This window comes from Dermacentor andersoni, chromosome 4 (assembly GCF_023375885.2).
Source record: "Dermacentor andersoni chromosome 4, qqDerAnde1_hic_scaffold, whole genome shotgun sequence".
NCBI lineage: Eukaryota > Metazoa > Arthropoda > Arachnida > Ixodida > Ixodidae > Dermacentor > Dermacentor andersoni.
Window position 1 is genome coordinate 204,223,944 of NC_092817.1, and position 25,846 is coordinate 204,249,789.

The window sequence follows — 25,846 nt, forward strand, 5'->3', positions numbered from 1 at the left end:
TCCTCATCTCGCACGGTATCACCTACCACCATCAACACGGCCATAAGCACCAGATCCCTTCCACCATACGAGCTTGGATTCACGCCGATCCTATCCCCAGAAACATGCACCCCGAATACAACCACGCACGTCGCACAGCACGTGCCACGGTTCTCACCAAATCCCTTACTCGCCACGACGGCGTGAGTTTCGTCGACGCCGCCGAATATCCCCACGGTACCCGCTTTGCAGCCGTCACCACGCGTGAAGGCTCTCTCCACCATGCCATCAGCCTAGTAACCCCACACGCTGAGGAAGCTGAAGAAGTGGCCATCGCGCTAGCCACACTAGACCCAACATGCCATACCATCGTCTCTGACTCCCGCTCCGCCGTTATCAACTATACCAACGGCCGTATTTCACACCAAGCCTTGCGCATCTTGCAACAAGCGCCCCGCTCAACCGACCATCAGGTTACACTCGTCTGGTTCCCGGCTCATGTAGGCACCGTCCACCCGCACCTCCCCAACCTCAACGAGGTTACCCACTCCCTAGCGCGAGGCCTAGTTAACCGCGCGGGAGAAGGGGAGGCTGCCCCCACCGGTAGGGATCGCCTGACACGCTACAATGATCTTGTGAAGTCCTTCTACTTAGAGCGTAGAACCTTCCCCGGCCCACACAACAAACTATCCCGAGCGCAGGCTACAACTTTCCGCCTGCTACAAACCAATACTTACCCCTCGTTACAACTTTATAACAAGATCTACTCAGACATTTACCCCAATCCCACGTGCCATATCTGCAAGACACAGCCAGCCACACTTTCACACATGCTTTGGGACTGTACACACCAATACCCCGACACTAACCCCACGACCCTCTCGTCGAGATGGCACGCTGCCCTGCCTAGCCCCAACCTTGACGACCAACTCTGGGCGACCCAGCAGGCCTGCGAGGCGGCGAAGAGGCAACACCTCGACGTCACCACGTGGGAGGCCTAGGCCCAGCCACCATCTCTTGCTGGTTTCAATAAAGTTTATTCAGTCAGTCAGTACCCATAGTGAACTTCATGCAGAACCAACCACAAAGTTCTGGAGGTATCTATCGAAGCCAGAGGATCGTGCTAGTAACTTAGAAATTAATGGCTCTGTTGTAACAAATGAAATCACTATAGCAAATACATCTAATAATTATTTTCAATCGGTATTGACTCGTTCACCTGTAATAAGCACATCCTTGGCTGAACCTGCCGTCGTTATGCCAGAGCTTCTGATAACAGAGTCAGGCGTGTTGAACTTGCTTTCACAAGTTGATACCAAGAAAGCGCCCGGTCCTGATGACATATCTAACACGTTTCTGAGACGATATGCACAACAGTTAACACCCTTCTTACACCATATTCACAGAGTCGATTAGTACAGCCACGTTACCTGCGGACTGGTTATGCGCAAAGGTTGCTCCTATTCACAAAGAAGGAAAATAGACACTGGTAGACAAATATCGGCCGATATCACTTACAAGTTACTGTTACAAATTACTCGAGCATATAATTAACAAGGCAATCATGACACACCTAGAACAAAATAATTTATTATGCCCAATGCAACATGGTTTTAGAAAAGGGTTATCTACAGTAACACAACTTTTAGAGATTACAAAAGACTTCGCATCAGCAATTAATGATATGTCACAAATTGATGCTATATTCATTGATTTTTCAAAAGCATTTGACCGCGTTATACATCTTAAATGAATTGAGAAACTTAGGTCTATCGGCATAGAACCAAAATTATTAGCCTGGATCGTTGCCTATCTGTCGAATCGTACACAATATGTGACCATTAATAATAGTAAGTCTGATTTACTTGAGGTACACTCTGGAGTACCACAGGGATCAGTGTCAGGGCCACTATTATTTCTTATTTATATCAATGACGTTGCTAATTGTGTTGAAGCAGGCGTGAAAGTTCGGTTATTAGCTGATGACCTGTGTACGTGATGCTGAGCACCAGAAGCTCCTAAATGCCTCCTTAGATAAAATTACTCAATGACGTGTAACCTGGGGCATGGAAATTAACGTCAGAAAAACAAAGTGCATGACTATTAACCATAGGAAGTCGTTTATTACATCCAGTTATAGAATAGCGGGCTCCGACATAACACGAACACACGATATAAAATATTTGGGCTTAGAAATTACAAGTAACTTAAAGTATAACGTTCACATAGAGAATACATGTGCAAAAGCTTTTAAAACATTCGGGTTTCTAGGAAGAAAGTTGGCTACGGCTCCTCCTTCCGTTACTTTATTAGCCTATAAAACTCTAGTGCGGCCCATTATCCAATATGGCAGTATAGTTTGGAACCCTCATCAGGTATACCTTATAGAGAGATTGGAAAGAATAAAAAATAAGGCATTACGTTTCGTCTATTCAAAATATTCCCGTCAGGACAGCGTCACTGCTTTCAGAAATGCCGCAGGCATTCCTACACCTGCTTGTCGGCGGCGTGTGGCAGGAAAGAAGTTCCTTTTTTTTTTGCTTTATCATGATTGCATAAAAATAGATAAACACGTCCACTTGAAACCACCACATCGTCATTCCCGTAGAAAGTGCCATGATAAACATATCAGGCAATACGTCACACGCTGCAACACGTTCAAATTTTTCATTTTTTTCCTGCTACCATTGAAATATGGAACGCTTTGCCCCGGGAAATTATTGGCATGGGTAGCGTAGGGAAATTTGTGGAAAGGGTAGAAGAATACCTTCTTATGCTATAACATGGACGTGTTATACTTGGTTATATTATGTCTACTTACGTTTAATGCTTACTTATGAGGCTTACGAGTTGTTTTTTATCGGTTGTATAGGATTTTGTATCGAGTGCTGTTGTATCGGTTATGATTACTGATGTATAGTTGATAAATTGAACTCCTACGTGTACCGACCCGTCCACTCCCTGTAATGGCCTGTATAAGGCTGACAGTTTTTTTCAAATAAATAAATAAATAGTATTGCGGCGACTCAGTGATGCCACGTAGGAGGTCGTTCCCGACAGTCTCAATTGTACGCAGCGCCGCACACACTGTTCTGAACTTCTGCACGTTGTCCGCATGAAGCTGTATGTGCGTGAATAACTATGCCAGCGACCCTTACTTCCACCAGCGACATTTCTGGTTTAGCATCGGGGCGATGCTCTTTTAGGGAGGGACAGATGACGCGTGTATTCTATGCAGAAGACAACGACGATCGAGGGCATTAACTGACTCCGTCTAGTGGGTGGCTGAGATTGGGCGAGGACGAAGAAGACGTGCCTCTGTTAGGTTTGTTCTTGAATAGGTTGTCCTGTTGTGCTTGAACAACGTCTCCCTGTCTCCTGTCCGCGTTGTACCGCGACATTATATATATATATATATATATATATATATATATATATCTTTGTAGCGAAGAAGAGGAACACAAGGCACTCTCCAGCGCTGTTTCCGGTAAACGCCGCGCGTGCTGACTGTCCGTGCCCTGCTCTAATGGTCGGTCCCAAACACTAGTGACCAATAAACGTCTTTACACGTGATGGAGGTTGCTTCGGCCGACAGCTTCAACCTTGGAATTTAGATCCCGCACCCTACGCTCCACCGTGCCTCAAGACGCATCCCAGCAAATGATTTGCAAAGTACCCATGGCAGACGCCGTTCGGGCGAAGACAGCTTTTGCCACCCCCGACGGCTCATAGGATTTTAACTTAATAACTTTTTGGGCTTTGTAATGCACCCTCAAAATTTGAGCGCATGATGGACACACGTCTGCGCGGCTTCAAGTGGCACACGGGCTTGTGCTATCTTGACGGCGTTGCTGTTTTTTGCTCCATACTTCACCACGAATCTCCAGCGGCTCCGGTCTGTTTTAACATGTTTAACAAACGCAGGGCTACAACTAAACCTCAAGAAGGGTCGATTAACTGCTATGCAGCTGCTGAATCTAGGTTACGTCGTATCCAAGGATGGAATTCTTTTCGATCCAGCGAAACTTCATGTCGTCGCTGAATTCCCTAAGCCAACGTCCGTCAAAGAATTGCGCTCTTTTGTCAGTCTGTGTTCCTACTTCTGACGCTTCATTCGTCATTTCACCGCCATCGTATCGCCCCTGATGAACCTACATAGAAGCAACATAGAAAGCCTCGTCTGACTTCGTGTGATGAGGCTATCACAAAGCTCCGTCATTTCATAACGTCTCCGCCAATTTTGCGCCATTACGACCTGTTGCTCCTACCGAGGTCCATACAGATACCAGCGGTGTTGGCCTTGGCGCTGTTCTTGGGCAGCGCGAAAAGGGGTTTTTTGAATATATCGAGGCTTATGCAAGTCATACGCTGACGAAATCTGAGACCAATTACACTATGACGGAAAATGAATGCTTGGTCTTTTTCTGGACTCTCATTAAGTTCAGGCTTTATTTAATGGCCGCCCATTTGATGTGGTCACGGACCACTATGCATTATTTTGGCGTCGTCCTTGAAGATCCCTCAGGCCATCTTGCCTGATGGACACTTTGCCTGCAGGATTACGATATCTGCGTGCTGTGCCGCCGCGGACGCCAGCATTCTGACGCCGACGCCCTCTCCCTTGCCTGAGAATAATGCCTGCTGCTCACTACCCCACTTTACAGTTTCTTCGCTCGACCGTACCAACATCGCGCCTGAGTAGCGCAAGGATCATTGGATTATCTCTTTCATAGACTTGCTTTCTTGTTCACCAGCACCACCAAACAGTCGCACGCTACGTCGTCCAGGTCACCACTTCGTATTCGCGACAAGGTGCATCACCGACGCAATTATAAGCCCAACGGGCACCAGTGGTTATTAGTACCTCGCATCCACCGTTCCGACATATGCGGAGCTTGCCACGCCGAACCACAGTGCGCAAACTCGGGAAATTTCGAAGCTTATCAGCGCCTTCGACAGCGGTACTACTGGCGAGGGATGTACAGCTGCATTCAGAAATTCGTTCGCCCTTACCCCGATTGTCAGCGCCCGGAAGTCTCCACCGCTCCTCTCACCAGCCGGTCTTCAATATCTACCCTACCCTACTCGGCCGTTTGGGCGCGTCGGAATTGATGTGTATGGACCCCTTCCCCTGACATCTGCTGGAAACCACTGGGTCATGGGGTGGTTGACCACCTCACGGGATACTCCAAAATTGCTGCCCTCCCGGAAGTTACAGCGCGATGTTGCCTTCTTCCTGCTTCATCGATTCATCCTGCGTCATGAACCACCCGAGGAACTGCTCAGTGATCGTGGACGTGTCTTCCTATCTGAAGTACTGGAAGCCATTCTTAAAGAGTGTCACGTTTTAAAGCACAACAACGGCGTGCCATCCTCAAACCAATGGCCTTACAGAACGCAACAACCGTACGCTCGGCAACATGCTTGCAATGTATGTCGCCTCCGACCATACAAATCAGGACGTCATTCTGCCCTTGGTAACCTATGCGTACAACATCGCTACTGAGAGCGCAATCGGCTGTTCACCCCTTTTCTTACTGTACGATAGGCACCCGTCGCACACCATCGGCACAATTCTACCATACCGGCCGGACGCATCTGAATGTACGCTCATTTCGGCCACGGCAAGACGTGCTGCAGTGTGTCGCGATCTCACATGGAAATTTACCTCCAATGACGAAGAGCACCAGAAGTGCACTCGCGGAGACACCACCTCTGCACCCACCTTCCTTCCTGGAGCGCTTCTGCGGCTTTGTCTCCATCTATCTTTAGTAGTTAGAAGTGCCATCGAAAGTTTCCCGCTCTGAGGCGACAGTATTGTGCCGCCTATGGCTCAGGCTGGCATTTAGGAATGCCTGCTCGTTCCGCATTGGAATGGGGAACACACCCATGTGTGACTCTTGTGGAACTATAGGAACGATTGAACATATGTTATGTCTCTGTCCCCAGTACTACATAGAGCGTAAAGCTCACAGCACAGCAATGAACCAGCTGGACTCTAGACCATTTACAGAAATGAAAATCCTTGGACCGTGGCCGCACGCGTCGATGGCACAGAAAGCCACGAAAGCGTTGTTGAAGTACATCAAGTCGACAGGTCTTCGAAACCGTGTGTAGTCTTTGGCGAACTTTCGAATGTGCGCACTGTGCTCTCTCTATCTCCTCTTCCTCTCTTTCCGTCCCTATACTCGTTCCCCAGTGCAGGGTAGCAAACCGGACATGCGTCTGGTTAACCTCCCTGCCTTCCCTCTCTACAATTTCGCTCTCTTTCTTCCCCTGAAAAGGAATACAAGATGGCTACCCACGCATCACTATGGCACTGGCTGCTCGGTGCGGCCGAGGAGAATGGATTTCTGTGCGTATAATAAACAAGTTTGCGTAGCCGTATGACGCTATCGAGACCTTTCGGCACGTATCCAACATCGCTCTGCCCAGTCTTTTTCGCGGAGGATGTTTTAGCTACATCTTTAAAGTTCCCTTGCACGATGCCGCGACTTTCGACCGGCCACCGCCGACTTAGCAAAGGGAAGCGGACCAATCGCAGACGCCTGCAAGACCCTCATAAGCCGGTTATCTACCTTCACTGCACTAGCTCTGACGCATCGAAATCCTCTCCACTTCTGCGTAGTCCTCGGCTCTTGTGAGCCAAATAGACAAGGAAAACCTGTCTAGGGAGACAGGGCTAATTGCACTCAAAACAAACAAAGGTGACCTCTTATAAACAAGGGATTGGGCTGTTCAAACAACACTGTGGGTCATCATCCAATGCTTGCAAAGACGGATAGTAAGTTTGATGTGAGGAGACTGAAATAAAATCAGAATGCAATAGTTTTATTTTATACTGCCTTTGAGCTTATTATTTATTGAAATGACAGAAAGCTGCAGATATAAGCGAGGTGACCGTCGCTGTCATATGTTTCATTTATTCGGTCCGTTTGCAGACGTGCTTTAGTCAACGCGTGAAGGCTTCGGAGGAATGAATTGTCGCTGAATCCTTTCATTTCAATTTTGTGGGCTCCCTCGGAATAAAGTTCACATGCAGACCACTCTTGGGCCTCAAAACGAGCTCCGCCATGACACGGATCTTGTCTCGATGATGCAGTGAAACCAGCTTGTAGTTTCGAAGGATGTTGGCAATGACGACTTTTTCTTCCATCATGGCAAAACGTTGACCTAAAGGAAAGTAGTACACAACCGTTGTAGGGCAAACGCTTTGAATCGATGCTGTCAGCATCGATATGGTTGCAATAAGAGGAGAAAAAGAAGTCCAATAAGAAGACGCGTCAATCCACGGCCATCCCCGTAACATGCTTTCTCGTGCAAGATTGCAGGCACTGATTGTTTTGCTTGGGCGGCATTACCGGAATTCATTGGTGTCACACACAAACGTCCTAGGCATTTCGGGTAAATCCTTAAATGTTAGTGTAAGCTACACCGGCAGCCGCAATGCAAAGCTGTTCACAGCCACATCGCGGAAGTCTGAGTATTTTTATACATTATGTATTTTACCCATCCTTGTGAACCCGCGTCAGCGCCAGCCTAGATGCCTGTCAACATTCTGTTCGGTCAACTTGCGGTACGCCATTCCTGGAAATTATGCACAATATAGCCTGATTAAGCATGTGTTCAATTTTAGACCAATGGCAGGATGGCCCTTATTACTAGCAGGAGAAATGCAATACATTTAAACTTTGTGGCGTTCACAAAATTGAAACTGAGGGCGTTTATGTCAGGATACCCGTTCCTTCAATCGAATGTTATCAACTACAGCTATCTTTACAGAGCTAATGTCACAATATCATTTGAAAGAGCAAAATTTAGAAGCTACAGGGACGAACGTTTTAGGAGAACAAACAGGAAGGTGTGCTCCCGCTGACTGAAATGTTGATGTTTCTGTTATTTCTTTATATAATCATATATAAATTATATAGTCTGCGTCCGACTCTTCAATACCATTGCATATTTTCTGCCCTGGCAAGTACGCTGTTCTTGGGCACAGCAATAAACAAATAAATTCTTCGTTTCATTTATATTTCTTTTAAACTAATCGACAATTAGAGAATTTTTGCCCGCGCTACTCGATTCTTGGCCTATCCCCCTTGGTGGCTGTGCGCCATGGTTTTAGATTATCGTAATCATCATCGTCCTCATCGTCACAATGCAGATGAAAAGAAATGTTAATCAACCGATGTTGTATTCAAAAGAATGTGCAAGCACGAAGTGCTCGTTTCTGTAACACACCATGTGGGTACGTTGTGTATTTCACCCCGCTCTCCTACATGATCTGCCCGACAACTTTGTGCATCATTGACTTGGCTCAGGATTGTGGTACAATGGTGCATCTAATCAATGGGGTTGTCCTTAAAGTGAATTTGTCACCGAGCAAAATTGCAGAAAAGCTCACATTTTTCATCGACACCTCCCCAATGGTGTCGTTATACTTATCTGTTAGTTTCTTTGCCTTTCCTTACCTCCATGTCAGTCATCAGGCCAAAATTAAACGACTTTGGCCTCGCACTCGGGTGCTTCTCTCTCTCGTTTCGCTACAGCGAATCAAGGTTCTATGGAACGACACACCCTTCAGTTGCAACCATGCGGTCCTCACTAGCGAAAGCCCTTTATATTTATTTATTTAACAACGCACGTAAATAGTTCAAGCGATTATTTCATCTTTATCACTCGGTATATATTCAAGCCAGTCGGCGCGGTAAATCATATTTCAGTGCTCAAACGTTTAAAAAAATGACCCAGCCAGGCAAAACTTAAGCTATAGTTCCCCTCCCCCCAGTACAGTAGCAGAATTTAATTTCATGTGCATTTACACCTTCACCTACAGCACGCGCGGTACGTCATATTTAAGCGCTTAAATGTAAAAAAGAATTAATCGCGCAAAAGTTAAAAATGTTCCAGTGCAGTAGCAAGATTGAATTCAATCGAAGCACTCACCAATGCAGTTTCTCGGGCCAGCAGAGAAAGGAACGAAAGCAAAAGGGTGTCTCCCTTTGACGTTTTCAGGAAGAAACCTGTCCGGAATAAATTCTTCCGGCTTGGGGAATACTTCTGGGTCACGATGCAGGTTGTAAATGCCAACTTGGATGTCCGCGCCTTTCGGTAGCTTTCGGCCAGCTGGGAAAGAAGGTGGGACTACGTCAGGCAGCGAATTCTTGTCATATAACTTCACGCAAAATCATTAAAATGATCCGACGTCAATGGCTATGATGTTGCGCTGCTCAGTTCGAGGTGACGGGTTTGATCTGGCCACGGCGGCTACATTTCCAGGGGAGGGGAACGCAATGACAGTTCCGTAACGTACACGTTAAGGAACCACAGGTGCTCATACTTAATTCGAAGTCCCCCACTATACGGCGCGTCTGATAATCAGATCGTGGTTTTCGCACGTACAAATCCATAATTATATTATTTATTGAAATGTTTCAGCATCGCGTTATCCGTCCCCTACAGTTACATGAGCGCACATGCAGCTTCCAATGCACATTATTATTATTATTATTATTATTATTATTATTATTAAGTTTGCATGCATAGGACAATCACAAAGAGGAGAAAGAGAGCTAGCTGGCCACAGCCACGAGGAGGGGCACAACACCTGCCAGCTCTAAAAGCGAACAGGCAGACAGAATAAGAAAAGTGAGTGAATAAGAGAGAGTAAGCCGTAGGCGCATGGAAAGTGAAGAAAAAAGGAAGATAAACAAGGTTAAATACAAACTCAAGAATAAAACATGCTTGTTCGTCACCCACTCATAGGGCGGCGCTTGGCATATTCTAAATGGTCCACAATTTAGCTCAAAATTAGCCCAATATTTCAAGCTATAATTAGAACTATAGATTGTTCCCCTTCAAGATCGATGGAAGAGCTCTGTTTGCTTGGTCAAGTTCTGATGCGACCAGCGTAAAATGTCATGTCATTCATTGTAGCACACGTTAAGCCAAGTCGATGGTAGTCTCTTTAATGGGCAGCCCGCTGCGTAGTATAGGAGAGAGAGATCAATATTAAATGACCAAGTGTTTTTGTTGCACCTCAGGAAGCAGAGGGTGCACGAGTGTCAGCCCAATTGTCGGTGCGACCCCTCAGCCACAATGACATCTCATAATCGAAGCTCCTGTAACATACCTCCAAGGCGGGGAGGTAAAGCACGCAACGAACGCGTGGAGGAAATGATCATGCTGAAGCCCGCTTATTAAGGCAAGTGGTGCCGGATCCACAGCCACCATGACATCTCATAATCGTAGCTCCAGTATCATAGCTACAAGGCGGCGAGGTAAACCACGCCAACGAACACGTAGAGGAAACGATGATCATGCTGAAGCCCGCTTATTAAGGCAGGTGGTGGCGGATCAGCCAATACGTCTGTACTCGAGATCCCGCATGCAGGAAGGGCATCGCGCCTCGTAAGTATCATCATCATCATCATCATCATCATCATCATCATCATCATCAGCCTGGTTATGCCCACTACAGGGCAAAGGCCTCTCCCATATTTCTCCAACCGCCCCGGTCCTGTGCTAATTGTGGCCATGTTGTCCCTGCGAACTTCTTAATCTCATCCGCCCACCTAACTTTCTGCCGCCCTCTGCTACACTTTTCTTCCCTTGGAATCCATTCCGTAACTCTTACTGACCATCGGTTATCTTCCCTCCTCATTACGTGTCCTGCCCATGCCCATTTCTTTTTCTTGATTTCATCTAAGATATCATTAACTCGCGTTTGTTCCCTCACCCAATCTGCTCTTTTCTTATCCCTTAACGTTACACCTATCATTATTCTTGCCATAGCTCGTTGCGTCGTCTTCAATTTAAGTAGAACCCTTTTCGCAAGCCTCAAGGTTTCTGCCCCGTACGTGAGTACTGGTAAGACATCATCATCATCATCATCATCATCATCATCATCATCAGCCTAGTTACGCGCACTGCAGGGCAAAGGCCTCTCCCATACTTCTCCAACTACCCCGGTTATGTACTAATTGTGGCCATGTTGTCCCTGCAAACGCCTTAATGTCATCCGCCCACCTAACTTTCTGCCGCCCCCTACTACGCTTCCCTTCCCTTGGAATCCAGTCCGTAACCCTTAATGACCATCGGTTATCTTCCCTCCTCATTACATGTCCGGCCCATGCCCATTTCTTTTTCTTGATTTCAACTAAGATGTCATTTACCCGCGTTTGTTCCCTCACCCAATCTGCTCTTTTCTTATCCCTTAACGTTACACCTATCATTCTTCTTTCCGTAGCTCGTTGCGTCGTCCTCAATTTCAGCAGAACCCTTTTCGTAAGCCTCCATGTTTCTGCCCCATACATGAGTACTGGCAAGACACAGCTGTTATACACTTTCCTCTTGAGGGATAGTGGCAACCTGCTGTTCATGATTTGAGAATGCCTGCCAAACGCACCCCAGCCCATTCTTATTCTTCTGGTTATTTCAGTCTCACGATCCGGATCCGTGGTCACTACCTGCCCTAAGTAGATGTATTCCCTTACCACTTCCAGTGCCTCACTACCTGTTGTAAACTGCTGTTCTCTTCCGAGACTGTTAAACATTACTTTAGTTTTCTGTAGATTAATTTTCAGACCCACCCTTCTGCTTTGCTTCTCCAGGTCAGTGAGCATGCATTGCAATTGGTCTCCTGAGTTACTAAGCAAGGCAATATCATCAGCGAATCGTAAGTTGCTAAGGTATTCTCCATCAACTTTTATCCCCAATTCTTCCCACTCCAGGTCACGGAATACCTCCTGTAAACACGCTGTGAATAGCATTGGAGAGATCGTATCTCCCCGTCTGACGCCTTTCTTTATTGGGATTTTGTTGCTTTCTTTGTGGAGGACTACGGTGGCTGTGGAATCGCTATAGATATCTTCCAGTATTTTTACATATGGCTCATCTACACCCTGATTCCGTAGTGCCTTCATGACTGCTGAGGTTTCGACTGAATCAAATGCTTTTTCGTAATCAATGAAGGATATATATAAGGGTTGGTTATATTCCGCACATTTCTCTATCACCTGATTGATAGTGTGAATATGGTCTATTGTTGAGTAGCCTTTACGGAATCCTGCCTGGTGCTTTGGTTGACAGAAGTCTAAGGTATTCCTGATTCTATTTGCGATTACCTTAGTAAATACTTTGTAGGCAACGGACAGTAAACTAATCGGTCTATAATTTTTCAAGTCTTTGGCGTCCCCTTTCTTACGGATTAGGAATATGTTAGCGTTTTTCCAAGATTCCGGTACGCTCGAAGTCATGAGGCATTGCGTATATAGGGTGGCCAGTTTCTCTAGAGCAATCTGCCCACCATCCTTCAACAAATCTGCTCTTACCTGATCCTCCCCAGCTGCCTTTCCCCTTTGCATAGCTCCCAAGGCGTTCTTTACCTCTTCCGGCGTTACTTGTGAGATTTCAAGTTCCTCTAGACTATTCTCTCTCACCTTATCGTCGTGGGTGTTACTGGTACTGTATAAATCTCTATAAAACTCTTCAGCTACTTGAACTATCTCATCCATATTAGTAACGATATTGCCGGCTTTGTCTCTTAACGCACACATTTGATTCTTGCGTATTCCTAGTTTCTTCTTCACTGCTTTTAGGCTTCCTCCGTTCCTGAGAGCCTGTTCAATTCTATCCATATTATAGTTCCTTATGTCTGCTGTCTTACGCTTGTTGATTAACTTAGAAAGTTCTGCCAGTTCTATTTTAGCTGTAGGGTTAGAGGCTTTCATACATTGGCGTTTCTTGATCAGATCTTTCGTCTCCTGCGATAGCTTACTGGTTTCCTGTTTAACGGCGTTACCACCGACTTCTATTGCGCACTCCTTAATGATGCCCATAAGATTGTCGTTCATTGCTTCAACACTATGGTCCTCTTCCTGCGTTAAAGCCGAATACCTGTTCTGTAGCTTGATCCGGAATTCCTCTAGTTTCCCTCTTACCGCAAACTCATTGATTGGCTTCTTATGTACCAGTTTCTTCCGTTCCCTCCTCAAGTCAAGGCTAATTCTAGTTCGTACCATCCTATGGCCACTGCAGCGCACCTTGCCGAGCACGTCTACATCTTGTATGATGCCAGGGTTCGCGGAGATTATGAAGTCAATTTCATTTCTAGTCTCACCATTCGGGCTCCTCCACGTCCACTTTCGCCTAGCCCGCTTGCGGAAAAAGGTATTTATTATCCGCATATTATTCTGTTCTGCAAACTCTACTAATAACTCTCCTCTGCTATTCCTAGAGCCTATGCTATATTCCCCCACTGACTTGTCTCCAGCCTGCTTCTTGCCTACTCTGGCATTGAAGTCGCCCATCAGTATAGTGTATTTTGTTTTGACTTTACCCATCGCCGCTTCCACGTCTTCATAAAAGCTTTCGACTTCCTGGTCATCATGACTGGATGTAGGGGCGTAGACTTGTACTACTTTCAATTTGTACCTCTTATTAAGTTTCACAACAAGACCTGCCGCCCTCTCGTTAACGCTATAGAATTCCTGTATGTTACCAGCTATTTCCTTATTAATCAGGAATCCGACTCCTAGTTCTCGTCTCTCCGGTAAGCCCCGGTAGCACAGTACGTGCCCGCTTTTTAGCACTGTATATGGTTCTTTTGTCCTCCTAACCTCACTGAGCCCTATTATATCCCATTTACTACCCTCTAATTCCTCCAATAACACTGCTAGACTCGCCTCACTAGATAACGTTCTAACGTTAAACGTTGCCAGGTTCAGATTCCAATTGCGGCCTGTCCGGAGCCAGGTATTCTTAGCACCTTCTGCTGCGTCACAGATCTGACCGCCGCCGGGGTCAGTTGCTTCGCGGCTGCTGGAGACTGAGGGCCGGGGTTTGATTGTTGTATTCATATAGGAGGTTGTGGCCAAGTACTGCACCAGGGTAGCCAATCCTGCTCTGGTGAGAGAGTGCGTTACCGGTTCTGGTCACCGGGATCAGGCCGCACTCCAGGCCTGTTTGTGCAATTTTCTCAACACACGTTTTTTTTTTTTATTTTCCGGTGGAGAATTGTGTGGCACCGGGATTTGAATCACGGTCCTTTTGCACGGGAGGCGGATACTCTACCATCCCCGCAGGAGTTAAATTAAAAATTAAATTATGGGGTTTTACGTGACAAAACCACTTTCTGATTATGAGGCACGCCGTAGTGGAGGACTCCGGAAATTTCGACCACCTGGGGTTCTTTAACGTGCACCTAAATCTAAGTACACGGGTGTTTTCGCATTTCGCCCCCATGGATATGCGGCCGCCGGGGCCGGGATCCGATCTCGCGACCTCGTGCTTAGCAGTCTAACACCATAGCCACTGAGTAACCACGGCGGGTCCCGCAGGAGTTGTACGCCTCATTTAACCTACAGTGGTGCCTTATTTCATCAGTCAAGGTGGACCAATCTGAGCTCGGTTATACCGCACGGATGGCACTCAGCTAGAGAACCTGGTATTTATTACCTGCACATGTGTGGCCATACATAATTGAGGATATATAAAATATTTTAGGAGGGTTCCCGTACAGTGATAAAATAAAAGACCTTTAAAAAAAGGGGAAAAAAGGAAGAGAACAGGTGATTTGAACTCGCGGCCCTTGGATGTTGCCCGGAAAGATAGCTCAGTCGGTTGGTTCGTTAGGCCCCAGGTTACTTTGAAGCGCCATAGCTCCTGCTCCGAGCCTCATACTTACGTGGAAAGGGAGCCATTTTAAGGGCGGAGAAGAAGGAACGAAAGGAGAGTCTCTGAGGCAAAATTGCAGCTCCGTGGTTTTAAAGCGCACCCGTGGTAGAGAAACGGAAGGCGATATAAGCGTGCGTGGCCATGATACGCACACGACCAACTGCCTTAAAATATTTAGACTTGAGGGAAAGCTTCGTTAACAAACGATAGCATGGCAATCAGCATTCGAATACAATTATAACCCTAATAATAATTGTAAATATTCATGTCATCTATGGGATTTAATGCGCGCGCTGTTGCTTTGTCTCTGCGTGTAGTAGTTAAGAGAGCCAGTTTAATGGAGGAGAAGAAGGAAGGAAAGGAGAGTCTCTGAGACAAAATTGCAGCGCCGTGGTTTTAAAGCGCACCCGTGGTAGAGAAACGGAAGGCGATATAAGCGTACGTGGCCATGATACGCACACGACAAACTGCCTTAAAATATTTAGACTTGAGGGAAAGCTTCGTTAACAAACGATAGCACGGCAATCAGCACTCGAATATAATGATAACCCTAATTATAATTGTAAATATTCATCTCATCTATGGCATCTAAAGCGCGCGCTGTTGCTTTGTCTCTGCGTGTAGTAGTTAAGAGAGCCATTTTAAGGGAGGAGAAGAAGGAAGGAAAGGAGAGTCTCTGAGGCAGAATTGCAGCGCCGTGGTTTTAGAGCGCACCCGTGGTAGAGAAACGGAAGGCGATAGAAGTGTACGTGGCCATGATACGTACACGACAAACTGCGTTAAAATATTTAGACTTGAGGGAAAGCTTCGTTAACAAACTTTAACACGGCAATCAGCACTCGAATACAACGAGAGAAATTATTGAGACGTGGAAAATTCCCTTGAAATAAATATGGTTTGCGAGACAAATGTTTGTAAATATTGAACCTCTTAAAAGATGAGGGGAAATATGCGCTCACCGAGAGGGCATCGTCCGCACGAGACCACCACCAGGCACCTTACTGAGACGTGGAGGGCTCTGCGGCCGGAACAAAGCCTCCCTTCTCCGCCGGCCAATAGGGGAAAACGCGTTTTCCGATCGCTCAAGGTTGCGCGGACATAGTATAACTCTAGCATCTAGGAAAAGCTTAAACAGGTGCGAGGGCGGCACGCATGGCATGGGCAGCTAGCCGCCACAATAACTATCTCAAGGACTGCTGCTGACGAGGGCGAAATACCTTCGTGTAATTATAATAACCCTAATAGGACTACTTATAATTAAACGAAGGTATTTCGCCCTCGTCAGCAGTAGTAGTTGAGATAGTTATTCTGGCGGCTAGCTTCCCACGCCATGCGTGCCGCCATCGCACCTGTTTAAGCTTTTCCTAGACGCTAGAGTTATACTATGTCCGCGCAACCTTGAGCGATCGGAAAGCGCGTTTTCCTCTCTTGGCCGGCGGAGAAGGGAGGCTTTGTTTCGGCCGCAGAGCCCTCCACGTCTCAGTAAGGTGCTTGGTGGTGGTCTCGTGCGGACACAGCTGTTATAATCTTTTCTCTTTAGGGATAATGGCAACCTGCTGTTCATGATCTGAGAATGCCTGCCAAACGCACCCCAGCCCATTCTTATTCTTCTGATTATTTCAGTCTCCTGATCCGGATCCGCAGTCACTACCTGTCCTAAGTAGATGTATTCCCTTACAACTTCCAGTGCCTCACTACCTATTGTAAACTGCTGTTCCCTTCCGAGACTGTTAAACATTACTTTAGTTTTCTGCAGATTAATTTTTAGACCCACAAGTATGCTAAGCTCTTTATTGCCACACCAGTTAATGGACAATAGAGGCGAGATGACACCGTCAGTAACGCCGCTGCCGTGATATCCCGGGTGCGACGGAGCATGCGCGGACCGGGTGGCCCAGGACACCGAGTGCGCTTGGCCAACGTCACGTGATTAATGGAGGTGTACATTTAGCTTCTGTTATGCGGGCCCGCGCGGCCGACAGTACACGTGCCCAGTACCAACCGTGTGTTGCAGGTCACGTGATCTGCTGCCAGAGCTGGGGCCCCATTTCCGCCGCTTAACCTTGTTCGGCCATCTGTCAGCCCCCCCCCCCCCCCCCCCCCGGTAAGCTCAGTTCGCAGAGGGAACGAGAAGGAAAGCGCTTAGTCAAGGGTTACATCCGCGGACCTGGGTGCTGTTTTCTTTGACCACGAGGCTTTCTTTCTGAGAGACCAGTGTCCTAGCTTCATTCTACCCTCTGGCAGACGGCAACTTGAGTTCTCATGCCACTTTCTCCACTTTTCGGCATTCCACATTACTGGTTTGCCATGTCAAATAAGTGTACTTACTCAAGATTAGCTTTAAAACACAGTGCAAGCGTTGTAGATAGAAACGTCCTGAACAGCGTTTAAGAACCTTGGTTTTACAAACATTGAAACAGACGCCGACAAATAGCATGCGCCTCAAAGAATGGCAATTGTACTCGTGTATTTCTGGACATACATACGGCCCTCAGCGTGCTTTTGTACTTGAAATTTACTGTTTTGGTTCAGTAATGCTTCTTTTTCCTTCTTTGTGCTTCTTTGTATATACGATAGTACTGTATCACTGAAGCTTGCTGCTACACTCTTAAAGAAACTTGCACCCTTCACTTGCACCTGTCCCACAACGATAATCGCCATCTGTCTTGCCCGCATTTTTTATTTTGAACGCTTCGAGCCCTATACTTCCAAGTGACGAACCGCTTGCGCGTTATCAGCGTGACACAGCATTCTCGATAGGAAAGAGAGTGGCGAGCTTCCAAGAAAGGAAACGCAAGCGAGGCAGACGACGATTATTGTTGTGGGTCAAATATACACCCCATCGGGTACAACCGTTTTAATAGTGTAGCACTTACATCTATTTTACAGCGAAAGCGCGCGATGAGTAGCCGAAGCTATCTGATACTGACATTCCTGTAATAAATTAAAGAAAGAACATACGACTGATAGGCTACTTTAGCCAAACTACGCTTCAGCAAAGATTTAAAAAACTGCTAGAATGTAGTGACTGATTTCCCTTTCACTGTTAATGCCAACAAACGAACAGCGGGTGAGAAAGGGAAACTGCCAGCCAGAGTCATAGTTTCAAAAAGGAGACTTGTTTTCGTCATGACCCCTGACAAAATCGCCAAAATCTCCTAAATATCAAGTGTTAAAAAAGAAAACATCCATCTTCCTGTGAACGTTTTCAGATACATTTTGAAAATCGCGCGTTATCTTGAAAAACGAAAAAAGATTGAGCACTCCGGTAAACACTGACATGACCTTATTGTCACCTGAAGAACTTCTGACAACTCCTGAAATACACTTATAGGATCCCTCCCAATCTGAAGAATCACATAGTGCTTGCACGCAGCAGCAGGCAGATGCGTCCTGTCCTCTACGACGTCCACTTCCATGTAGGACATGCAAGACACCCGCCGTAAGCAAGTCCTCCGCGAGGTGCCCTTTCGTCAGTTTGCCTTTGCAAGCTCCGGAAAGGGCTCTTGAAATTGTTTTCAAGTGGATACGGCTTGCCAGCTCACCGGCTACAATACGTAAATTGCAATATGTGCAATAGCGTAATTAACTAAGCAGTTAATCAGTGATCTTTTAATTAATAGAATATGTGTTGTGATTTCTCGTGCTAGTAATGTCCGTCTCTTCGAATAATCCAGCTCTATGACAGTAATTAAGCCGTATCTGCACCAGGCGATCTTTCGAAATTCCATAAAATTTAAACATGATAACCCTGTATAATTCACATGCATTGAAACGTAGCGCTACATCAGTAGAAAAGCTCAGATATTTGAACGAAGAGTTGCCTAGTATATACTACAAACATTTCCTGATTATAACTCGACTATGTCTTTTTTTACACTCGACGAAGTGAGCAAATGCTTTCGAGGTTGCTTGGACTACCATAGCGCAGCGTGCAGGGGCTGATGCAGCAGCGACAAAATTATGCCTAGATTTACTTCGCTCTTTTAAAACATTAAGCCGTCATTTGATGTCTGTTCTGATTTTCATGAGGGAAGAGGCGTCACGGCCACTCATTGCTTCATGTCACGCCATCTTATGTAGTGTTATGTTTTATTTTATTTTTGTGTTTTCCTTATCCCTTTATTTACCAATCTGTAAATGCTTTTCCCTGAAGTAAACTGACTTCATTGACATTGATACCTTTAATGACTGTATGTTTGATGGAACATAAATATAACTTTCTTGTTCGTTTCAGCAAGAGAACGGTTGGATTTCTTTCTATTTGTGACATTAGCTGTATATTTATTGTTTTTCACAATGCTCATCGCAATGCCGGTGCTTCCTACAAGGCCAGCCTGGCCTCTACACTAACAGAGCACTCACTCGCACTCGCACGCTCGAATTCTGTCCTTAAGAAAAGTCACATCATAGCATTACTCTATGGGCACAGTGACCTGCAATGGGCGTCTAAAGATTCTGCTTTGAGACAAAATAGGGAAAAACCTTACCGATCATGACGTCTTGCTCGCACGTTCTGGTGATGAATGGAACTGATGGATACAATCGCTGGGACTCCTGTAAGTAAAAACAAAACACTCTCAAAACAAAGTGCGGATAGCTTTATACACATAAAATTTCATATCAATTGGCCCGATCGAACGTAGGCCAACATCGAAAGCGAAGTAAAGTAAAAAGCATTTGCAGACACTCAAACTGCCTGTAATGATGCATATATTATCCAAATGTGAAAATAAAAATACGCGAATGTACACGTTCTGGACGCGTTGCACCAATGCGCAGCCGTACTTTCTTTTCGGCAGATAAGACTGGCTTTACTCTTTATGTTTTTCCCCTTCACTGAACCCCCGCAGACTCAAGGCTGCAGGCGAGAGCGAATGACCGCTCCCTCCGTTCGGTCCCTGTAAGTGGGACAGCGACGTCACTTAGACGTGTTAAGTGATGTGCTTCAGACCACCAAGAAGACATCGGATTCTGAAACCTCAGGACGAAACACGCGAAACGGCCAGTGTCTCCCCGCTACGCCTAGAGACAGCACCACTTTTTGACTGGGTGAAGCGCTGAACGTTTTGAGTGTTAACTTTTTTTTAATCTGCTCAGTGTAATGAAAGTTCGTTTTAAATGTTCAGTTGCGCCCGACCTTTATCTAGTAGTATAACAGACGCTTAAATTTCAAACGTGATGTAAAGGTTGGAACTACCAGGGAAGCACCGTCTCTCAGTAAGCGGGAGTTTAAAATAGTGCTGGCTTTCTTTTTTATTTTAGCACCTGAATCTTGACCTAAATAACTTTATTCTTTTATTAGACAGTCAATGAACTGATGCACTGTGCGCGTAGTCTGTGAATATATTCTGCTTCAAATAACTCACGCGCACTTAATTTTATTTCTGTTGATGATTTCCAGTTTTCATATCCATTAATAAAGAACTAAATTCTCTTAGGTGAAGCATCAGCTCCTGATAGCGAATAGTTGTGCACAAGCGCAATGCACATTTTGTCATTGTGAAACATCGTTCCAGCGCACAACTGAACACGGACGAGAAGAGAAGGACAACACGAACGCCGGACTTCAACTGAATTTTATTCACGCAGAACAGCGCTTTATGAACACTGGGGGAGGGGGAGAGGGGGGGGGGGGCGCTGCTAGTGCACCGGACCACCCAAAAACATTTTCTTGGTCCACGCGATAATCATCAGAGGCGTCGAAACCAAAAGAAAAAATGAAAAGAATAAAAAATTAAAGTAAGAAAGTGAAAAAGGTGAAAAAAAAAACTGTTTTCGACATCACCCAAGTACAATCTTGCTCATCTCCCGCCCTACCTAGCTGATTCGATACAGACGTTTGCCCTGAGATAATCAAGTTCTTTTTTCCCGAGCACAACAGAAGGAGCACTGACGTAGTATTCGTTTTCATTAGAGATACAAAAGGCTTCAAAAATTTCCCGGCTTTTCTGAGTGCTAAATTTGCGCAATACACGTGTTCGTTCGAAAAACGCCTTGCATGCTGGCTTGTGCGAGTAACGGCGAATGTGGTCGGCTAAATGACAGGCGCCACTTAGTGAAGTATCATTCCTGCGATGCTCTAGCAGGCGTTCATTCAGACAGCGCCCCATTTGGCCAATATACCCTTTCCCACAGGTGAGGGGAATACTATACCCAACACCAACTTGACATTTAACAAGGGCTTTGAGGTGCTTTATTTTGCAGGCTGGCTTCTTCTTCGGTTCGTTCACTAGGCGACAGATTCGTTCCAGCTTTTCCGGTGCTGAAAACACTATACGTACCCCGCACCTGTCGCCAACCTTCTTGAGGCGGTGAGAAACTTGGTTCCAATAGGGCAACACGACAGGGCGCTGAGGCGGGCGTGCGTCTTTTTTCAGCCTCCACCTCCTACCAACCTTTACCTCGAGAATCTGGCTCTCTACCACCGAGGCCATGATTTCTCCGTGGAACCCAGCCTTCTCCAGACGCCTTAGTTGGGCGTCGACGCTCTCACGAACTTGATGTTCGCAGGACTTCTCTAGAGCAGAGCGGATGCAGTTTTTTGCTGTAGCTCTTTTTACGAGCTTGGAGTGGGCCGATTGATAATTAGGAATTTGTTTTTTCGACCGTGGCTTGTACTGACAGCACACGCGCGCTCCTTGAAAAATGAGACACACATCGAGGTACTGGATGCGACCATCCTGCGGCAGTTCGTGCGTGAACTTGATTCCAAAAGCGTTGCGGGCAAAACTATCGAGAATGTTGATCATACCATACCCTCTATCCTGAGCATCAGTGCCCTTCATTACCACGAGGTAATCGTCGACATATCTAAATACCTTCAGCACGCCTGCGTTGTAAAGCGACGCTTGAATGCGCTTGTCAATACTGGATAAGAAAATATCGCTTAAATGTGGTGCTAGAGAAGAGCCGATGCACACTCCTTCTTTTTGGATAATACAGCTATGATTAAATGTGATAATGGTGGATGAGAGATAAAATAATATTAGCTGTAAAATATTGTCGGTTGATAACCCAGTCGTGTTTTGGAAGGCCACTGGCCTCGTCTTCAGTGTGATATCTAACCACGCGGAAAAGCTTAGGATGAGGCAATGAGTAGAACAAGTCTTCTACATCAATAGAAAAAGCGAACCTCGTTTGACACGAGGTTTCCCAGCCAGAAAAATATTCCATAACCTCGGTAGAATTTTTCACCAGAAAACGGTCTTCTAACGGAATGGTACTAAGGTGCTTCTGCAGATACCTTGACGAGATGCCCTGCCAGGAGCGCTTTTCAGTGACAATAGCCATGAACAGAACATATTCTCTGTGGGTTTTTACAGTAAAGAAAACACTCAAATACACTAACTCGGCAGCGTTGATGCTCCTTCTTATTTTTTCTAGGTTAACTCTTCACACAAAACAATAGCCTTCTTCTTCACTTTCGCTAACGACACATTCACAGGGACAAAGTTTTTTGTGATAGCCTCATTTACCTTCTGTAGGAACAGAGCTTTTGGCATCACAACAAAGCCGCCCTCTTTGTCCCCAACTAATAAGGCAAGATCCTTGCTCTTCAAGTAGATAACAGTGAATCTGACGGGTAATTTTTGAGCAAAAGGCGCACCTCTAAGTTGCAGACTCTACGCCATCAGATATACATCGCTCGTGTTCATCTGAAGTGGCTGCCGCTTTCACATTTCTGACTATAGACAGCATTCGTACCGGTTCTTCTTTAGGCTCGATACAAAACTTAGGATCACGGCTTAGCAGTGCTACAACCCTTTCAGGCAAGTGGCACTCACCGATGCGGGTAACATGCTTTGGTGCAACTTGCTGTCGCACTTGCGCTTTCTTCAACGCACACAGATTTGTAAGACACATGCTCCACAAAAGTTCGAAAGTTTTTGTAGCCTAACGGGTCAGCGTTCGGAAAAGTTGGTCACCATTCTGTCTAGGCACTAACGAAGGGCAGTATGTGCGCCGGTAGTTCTGCACGTGTCTGATCTGTCGCCACAGCTCGGAGCGCATAATCTTAATTATCCTTCTTGAATGTCGGACAGACGGGAAGCACGGCGCTAACGGGGCATGAACACCAGGTAGATCAAGGCGGTGATCGAGAGAAACTGTGAGTTCTCTTGCACAGCATGTGGTCACTGCTAAATGGTTGACATATTTTATCGTAGCTAGACATGATTATATACATATGTTGTGAGACAAGGTTCAGGTAGCCAGTTTCTTGTTTATTCTACCGAGTGAGTGCCCACCCACCAGACCCCAAAAAGAAAGCGGCGTCTATGGTGAATGTCGGTGAACGGCCGTAAACTAGGTATAAGGGTGAGTATCCCGTAGTTCGTTGGATAGCTGTGTTGTGAGCAAAGGCCACAGAAGGTAAACGTTTGTCCCAGTTGTCATCGTTTGGCCCAATATCCATTGATATCATATCTGTTAGTGTGCGAAGAAATCGCTCTGTTAAGCCACTTGTTTGAGGGTAATATGCGGATGTCGTCTTACGAACTGCACCACAAGCTCTGAGTACTTCGTCGATCATTGTTGACATCACTGTCTTGCCGCGGTCACTGGATGGTACACGAGGTGCACCATGACGCAGCGCAATGACATCTAGAAAGAAGGTGGCAACGTCGGAGGCCGAACTAGAGCGTAGAGGAGCGGTCTCTGCGTAACGTGTGAGCTGGTCAACAGCTGTCACGACCCATCGATGACCCGCTGGCGTAATGGGCAGAGGGCCGACTAGGTCTATCCTAACGATGTGAAATGGTGTTTGGGACATGGGATGGGCTGTAAAAGCCCAGCAGGAGGCGAAGTCGGTCGTTTCCGCCATTGACACTGGACGCAAGAAGCGACGTACTTGGCCACGAAGGTAGACAAGCCGGTAGACAAGGTAGACAAGGTAAACAAGGTAGACAAGGTAAACGGCTCCTAACGCGGTAGTATGTTTTGTGGAAACCCAAATGGCCAGCAGATGGGTCTTCGTTAAAGGCTTTAAAGACTTGTGTGCACAGCGAACGTGGAAGAACCGGTACCCAGCATTGTCCGTCGGAGTTGTAAATGTAGCGGTGCAGCACATCGTTGTCGAGCTTAAGCAGTCGCAGTTGTCGACGTAATTTGGCATTTGGTGCAGAAGTAGTTCCGCGCAGGCGTTGGATAATGCTGTTGCAGTAGGGGCCACAACGTTGACACGATGCGAGCTGAGGGACGCGATTGGAAGATAACGTGGCAGTAAGCACTAGAGGTAATAACGGGAGTGGGGACTTAGTGTCATCATCAAGTGGCGAGCAGTGGAGAGATTTACTCGAAGATAATAGTGGCACCGGGCAGTGAGAAAGAGCGTCGGCATCTTGATGTTTTTTCCCTGACTTGTAGACAACGTCAGAATTGTACTCTTGTAAGCGGACCACCCAGCGACCAAGGTGCCCAGACAACCAGCATAAATCGTGGTGGTCAGTTATAACCGTGAAGTGGCGTCCATAAAGATATGGTCGAAGTTTTTGTATCACCAAAACTACTGCGTGACATTCGTGCTCTGTGATCGAGTAGTTCTTTTCGGCAGCCGTTAATGCGTGGGTGGCATAGGCAACAACTCTCTCTCCTGAGGTGGTATCACGTTGTAGAAGGGCAGCACCGATCCCATGGCCACTAGCGTCGGTGTGCAAACACGTTGGCGCGTTCTCATCGAAGTGACAGAGGACAGAGTCGGTGGTTAATGCTTGCTTGAGGGCTTGGAAAGAAAGTTCGCAATCGTCTATCCAAGGGAAAACAGTGCCCGACGTGAGCAACTTGTGCACAGGCGACGCCATGGCAGCAAATCGACTGATGAAGCGGCGGAAGAAGGATACCAGGCCCAAGAAACTTTTTAGCTGTTTTTTATTTTTAGGGCGAGGGAAGCGAAGCACGGCACTAACCTTGTCGGGATCTGGTTGAACGTCATGTCTGATGATAAGGTAGCCCAACACTTTGATGTTCTTTCTGGCAAAATGACATTTCTTTGTGTTGAGTTGGAGTGCAGTGTTGGAAATGCATGTGACAACTTCGTCCAAATGCTCAAGGTTCTGACGAAAAGTTGTGGAAAAAATAACGATGCCATCCAAATAGCAGAGACAGGCCTTCCACTTAAGGCCACGTAAAACTTTATCGACTCGTTCATGCGTTGAAATATTGCAGGAGCATTACATAAACCGAAAAGCATGACGTTGAACTCGTACAGTCCGTCTGGTGTTGCAAAGGCTGTATTGTCCTTGTCCGCTTCGTGCATGGGGATTTGCCAGTACCCAGATCGGAGGTCGAGACTTGAGAAATATTCTGCACCCTGGAGGAAGTAAATGGCATCGTCGATCTTGGCATCGGACATAGGTGTTTGCACGTCGTCTTATTAAGGGCTCGATAATTGACGCAAAATCGTAGAGCGCCGTCTTTTTTGCGAACTAATTCAACAGGCGACAACGAAGAACTGGACGATGGCCGAATGATGTCTCTTTTGAGCATATAATCAGCGCTATCCGCAGTGATTTTCTGTCATGCGGAAGACACGCGATTTGGGTCGTGGCGTACAATCGAACTGCCTTCGGTTTCGATGTGACGTACTGCGACGAAAGTACACCCCAGAAGCTTGGAGTGAACGCCAAATAAGGCGCTGTATTTTTGCAGTAGTGCCAGAAGGTCTTCTTTCTGTGCAGCAGTCAGATCGGGATTTATCGCGGCTGTTAAAGCAGCGGCAGCAGTATGACCATCAGTTGTGGTGGACAAAGCAGATGATTCGGTGGGAAGCGGTACCAGCGAAAGAGGTTCGGTGTCAGTAAAGCAAGTCATAGCAGTGCCCTAGGAGAGCACAACTGGCGAAGAAGTAAGGTTACGAGCAGCGATGAAGGCTCTACCATCCTCAAACCGCACCAGGCTAGGAGTAAGGCTAAGCCCACCAGAAATGCAGTGACCGCTCGGTGCAAGGAAGAACAGAAAGCTGAGCTAGTTGGTAAGGATCCATTATGCAATGGCGCCAAGTTACGTTCTACCAGGAGTGTTTAAAGGTCCGCTGCGAGGCCTTGGAAGACGGTCGTCATTGGAACAGCCTTTACGCCGATTGGAACAAGTTAGCCGAGCAACACACGGACTTCCTGTGGAGGATGAAACTTCCTGAGCTTCAACAAATTAAGAGGAAACGCCTGTCTAATAATTCACCGTCAATTACTGTACT

General features: G+C 46.4%; 1 protein-coding gene across 4 annotated transcripts in view; it reads right to left on the minus strand.

Moving 5' to 3' along the window:
* Positions 1–6,789: 6,789 nt before the first annotated feature.
* Positions 6,790–25,846, minus strand: part of LOC126538426 (cytochrome P450 4c3-like) — a 65,550-nt gene continuing 46,493 nt past the window's right edge. For all 4 annotated transcript variants that reach the window (XM_055074734.2, XM_055074736.2, XM_050185268.3 and 1 more), the window contains 3 exons: positions 19,146–19,212; positions 8,926–9,105; positions 6,790–7,152 (listed from right to left, as the gene is read on the minus strand). In XM_055074734.2, the coding sequence (XP_054930709.2) occupies positions 6,977–7,152; positions 8,926–9,105; positions 19,146–19,212 (423 nt within the window). In that variant the 3' untranslated portion in view covers positions 6,790–6,976. The remainder of the gene's footprint in view (positions 7,153–8,925; positions 9,106–19,145; positions 19,213–25,846) is intronic.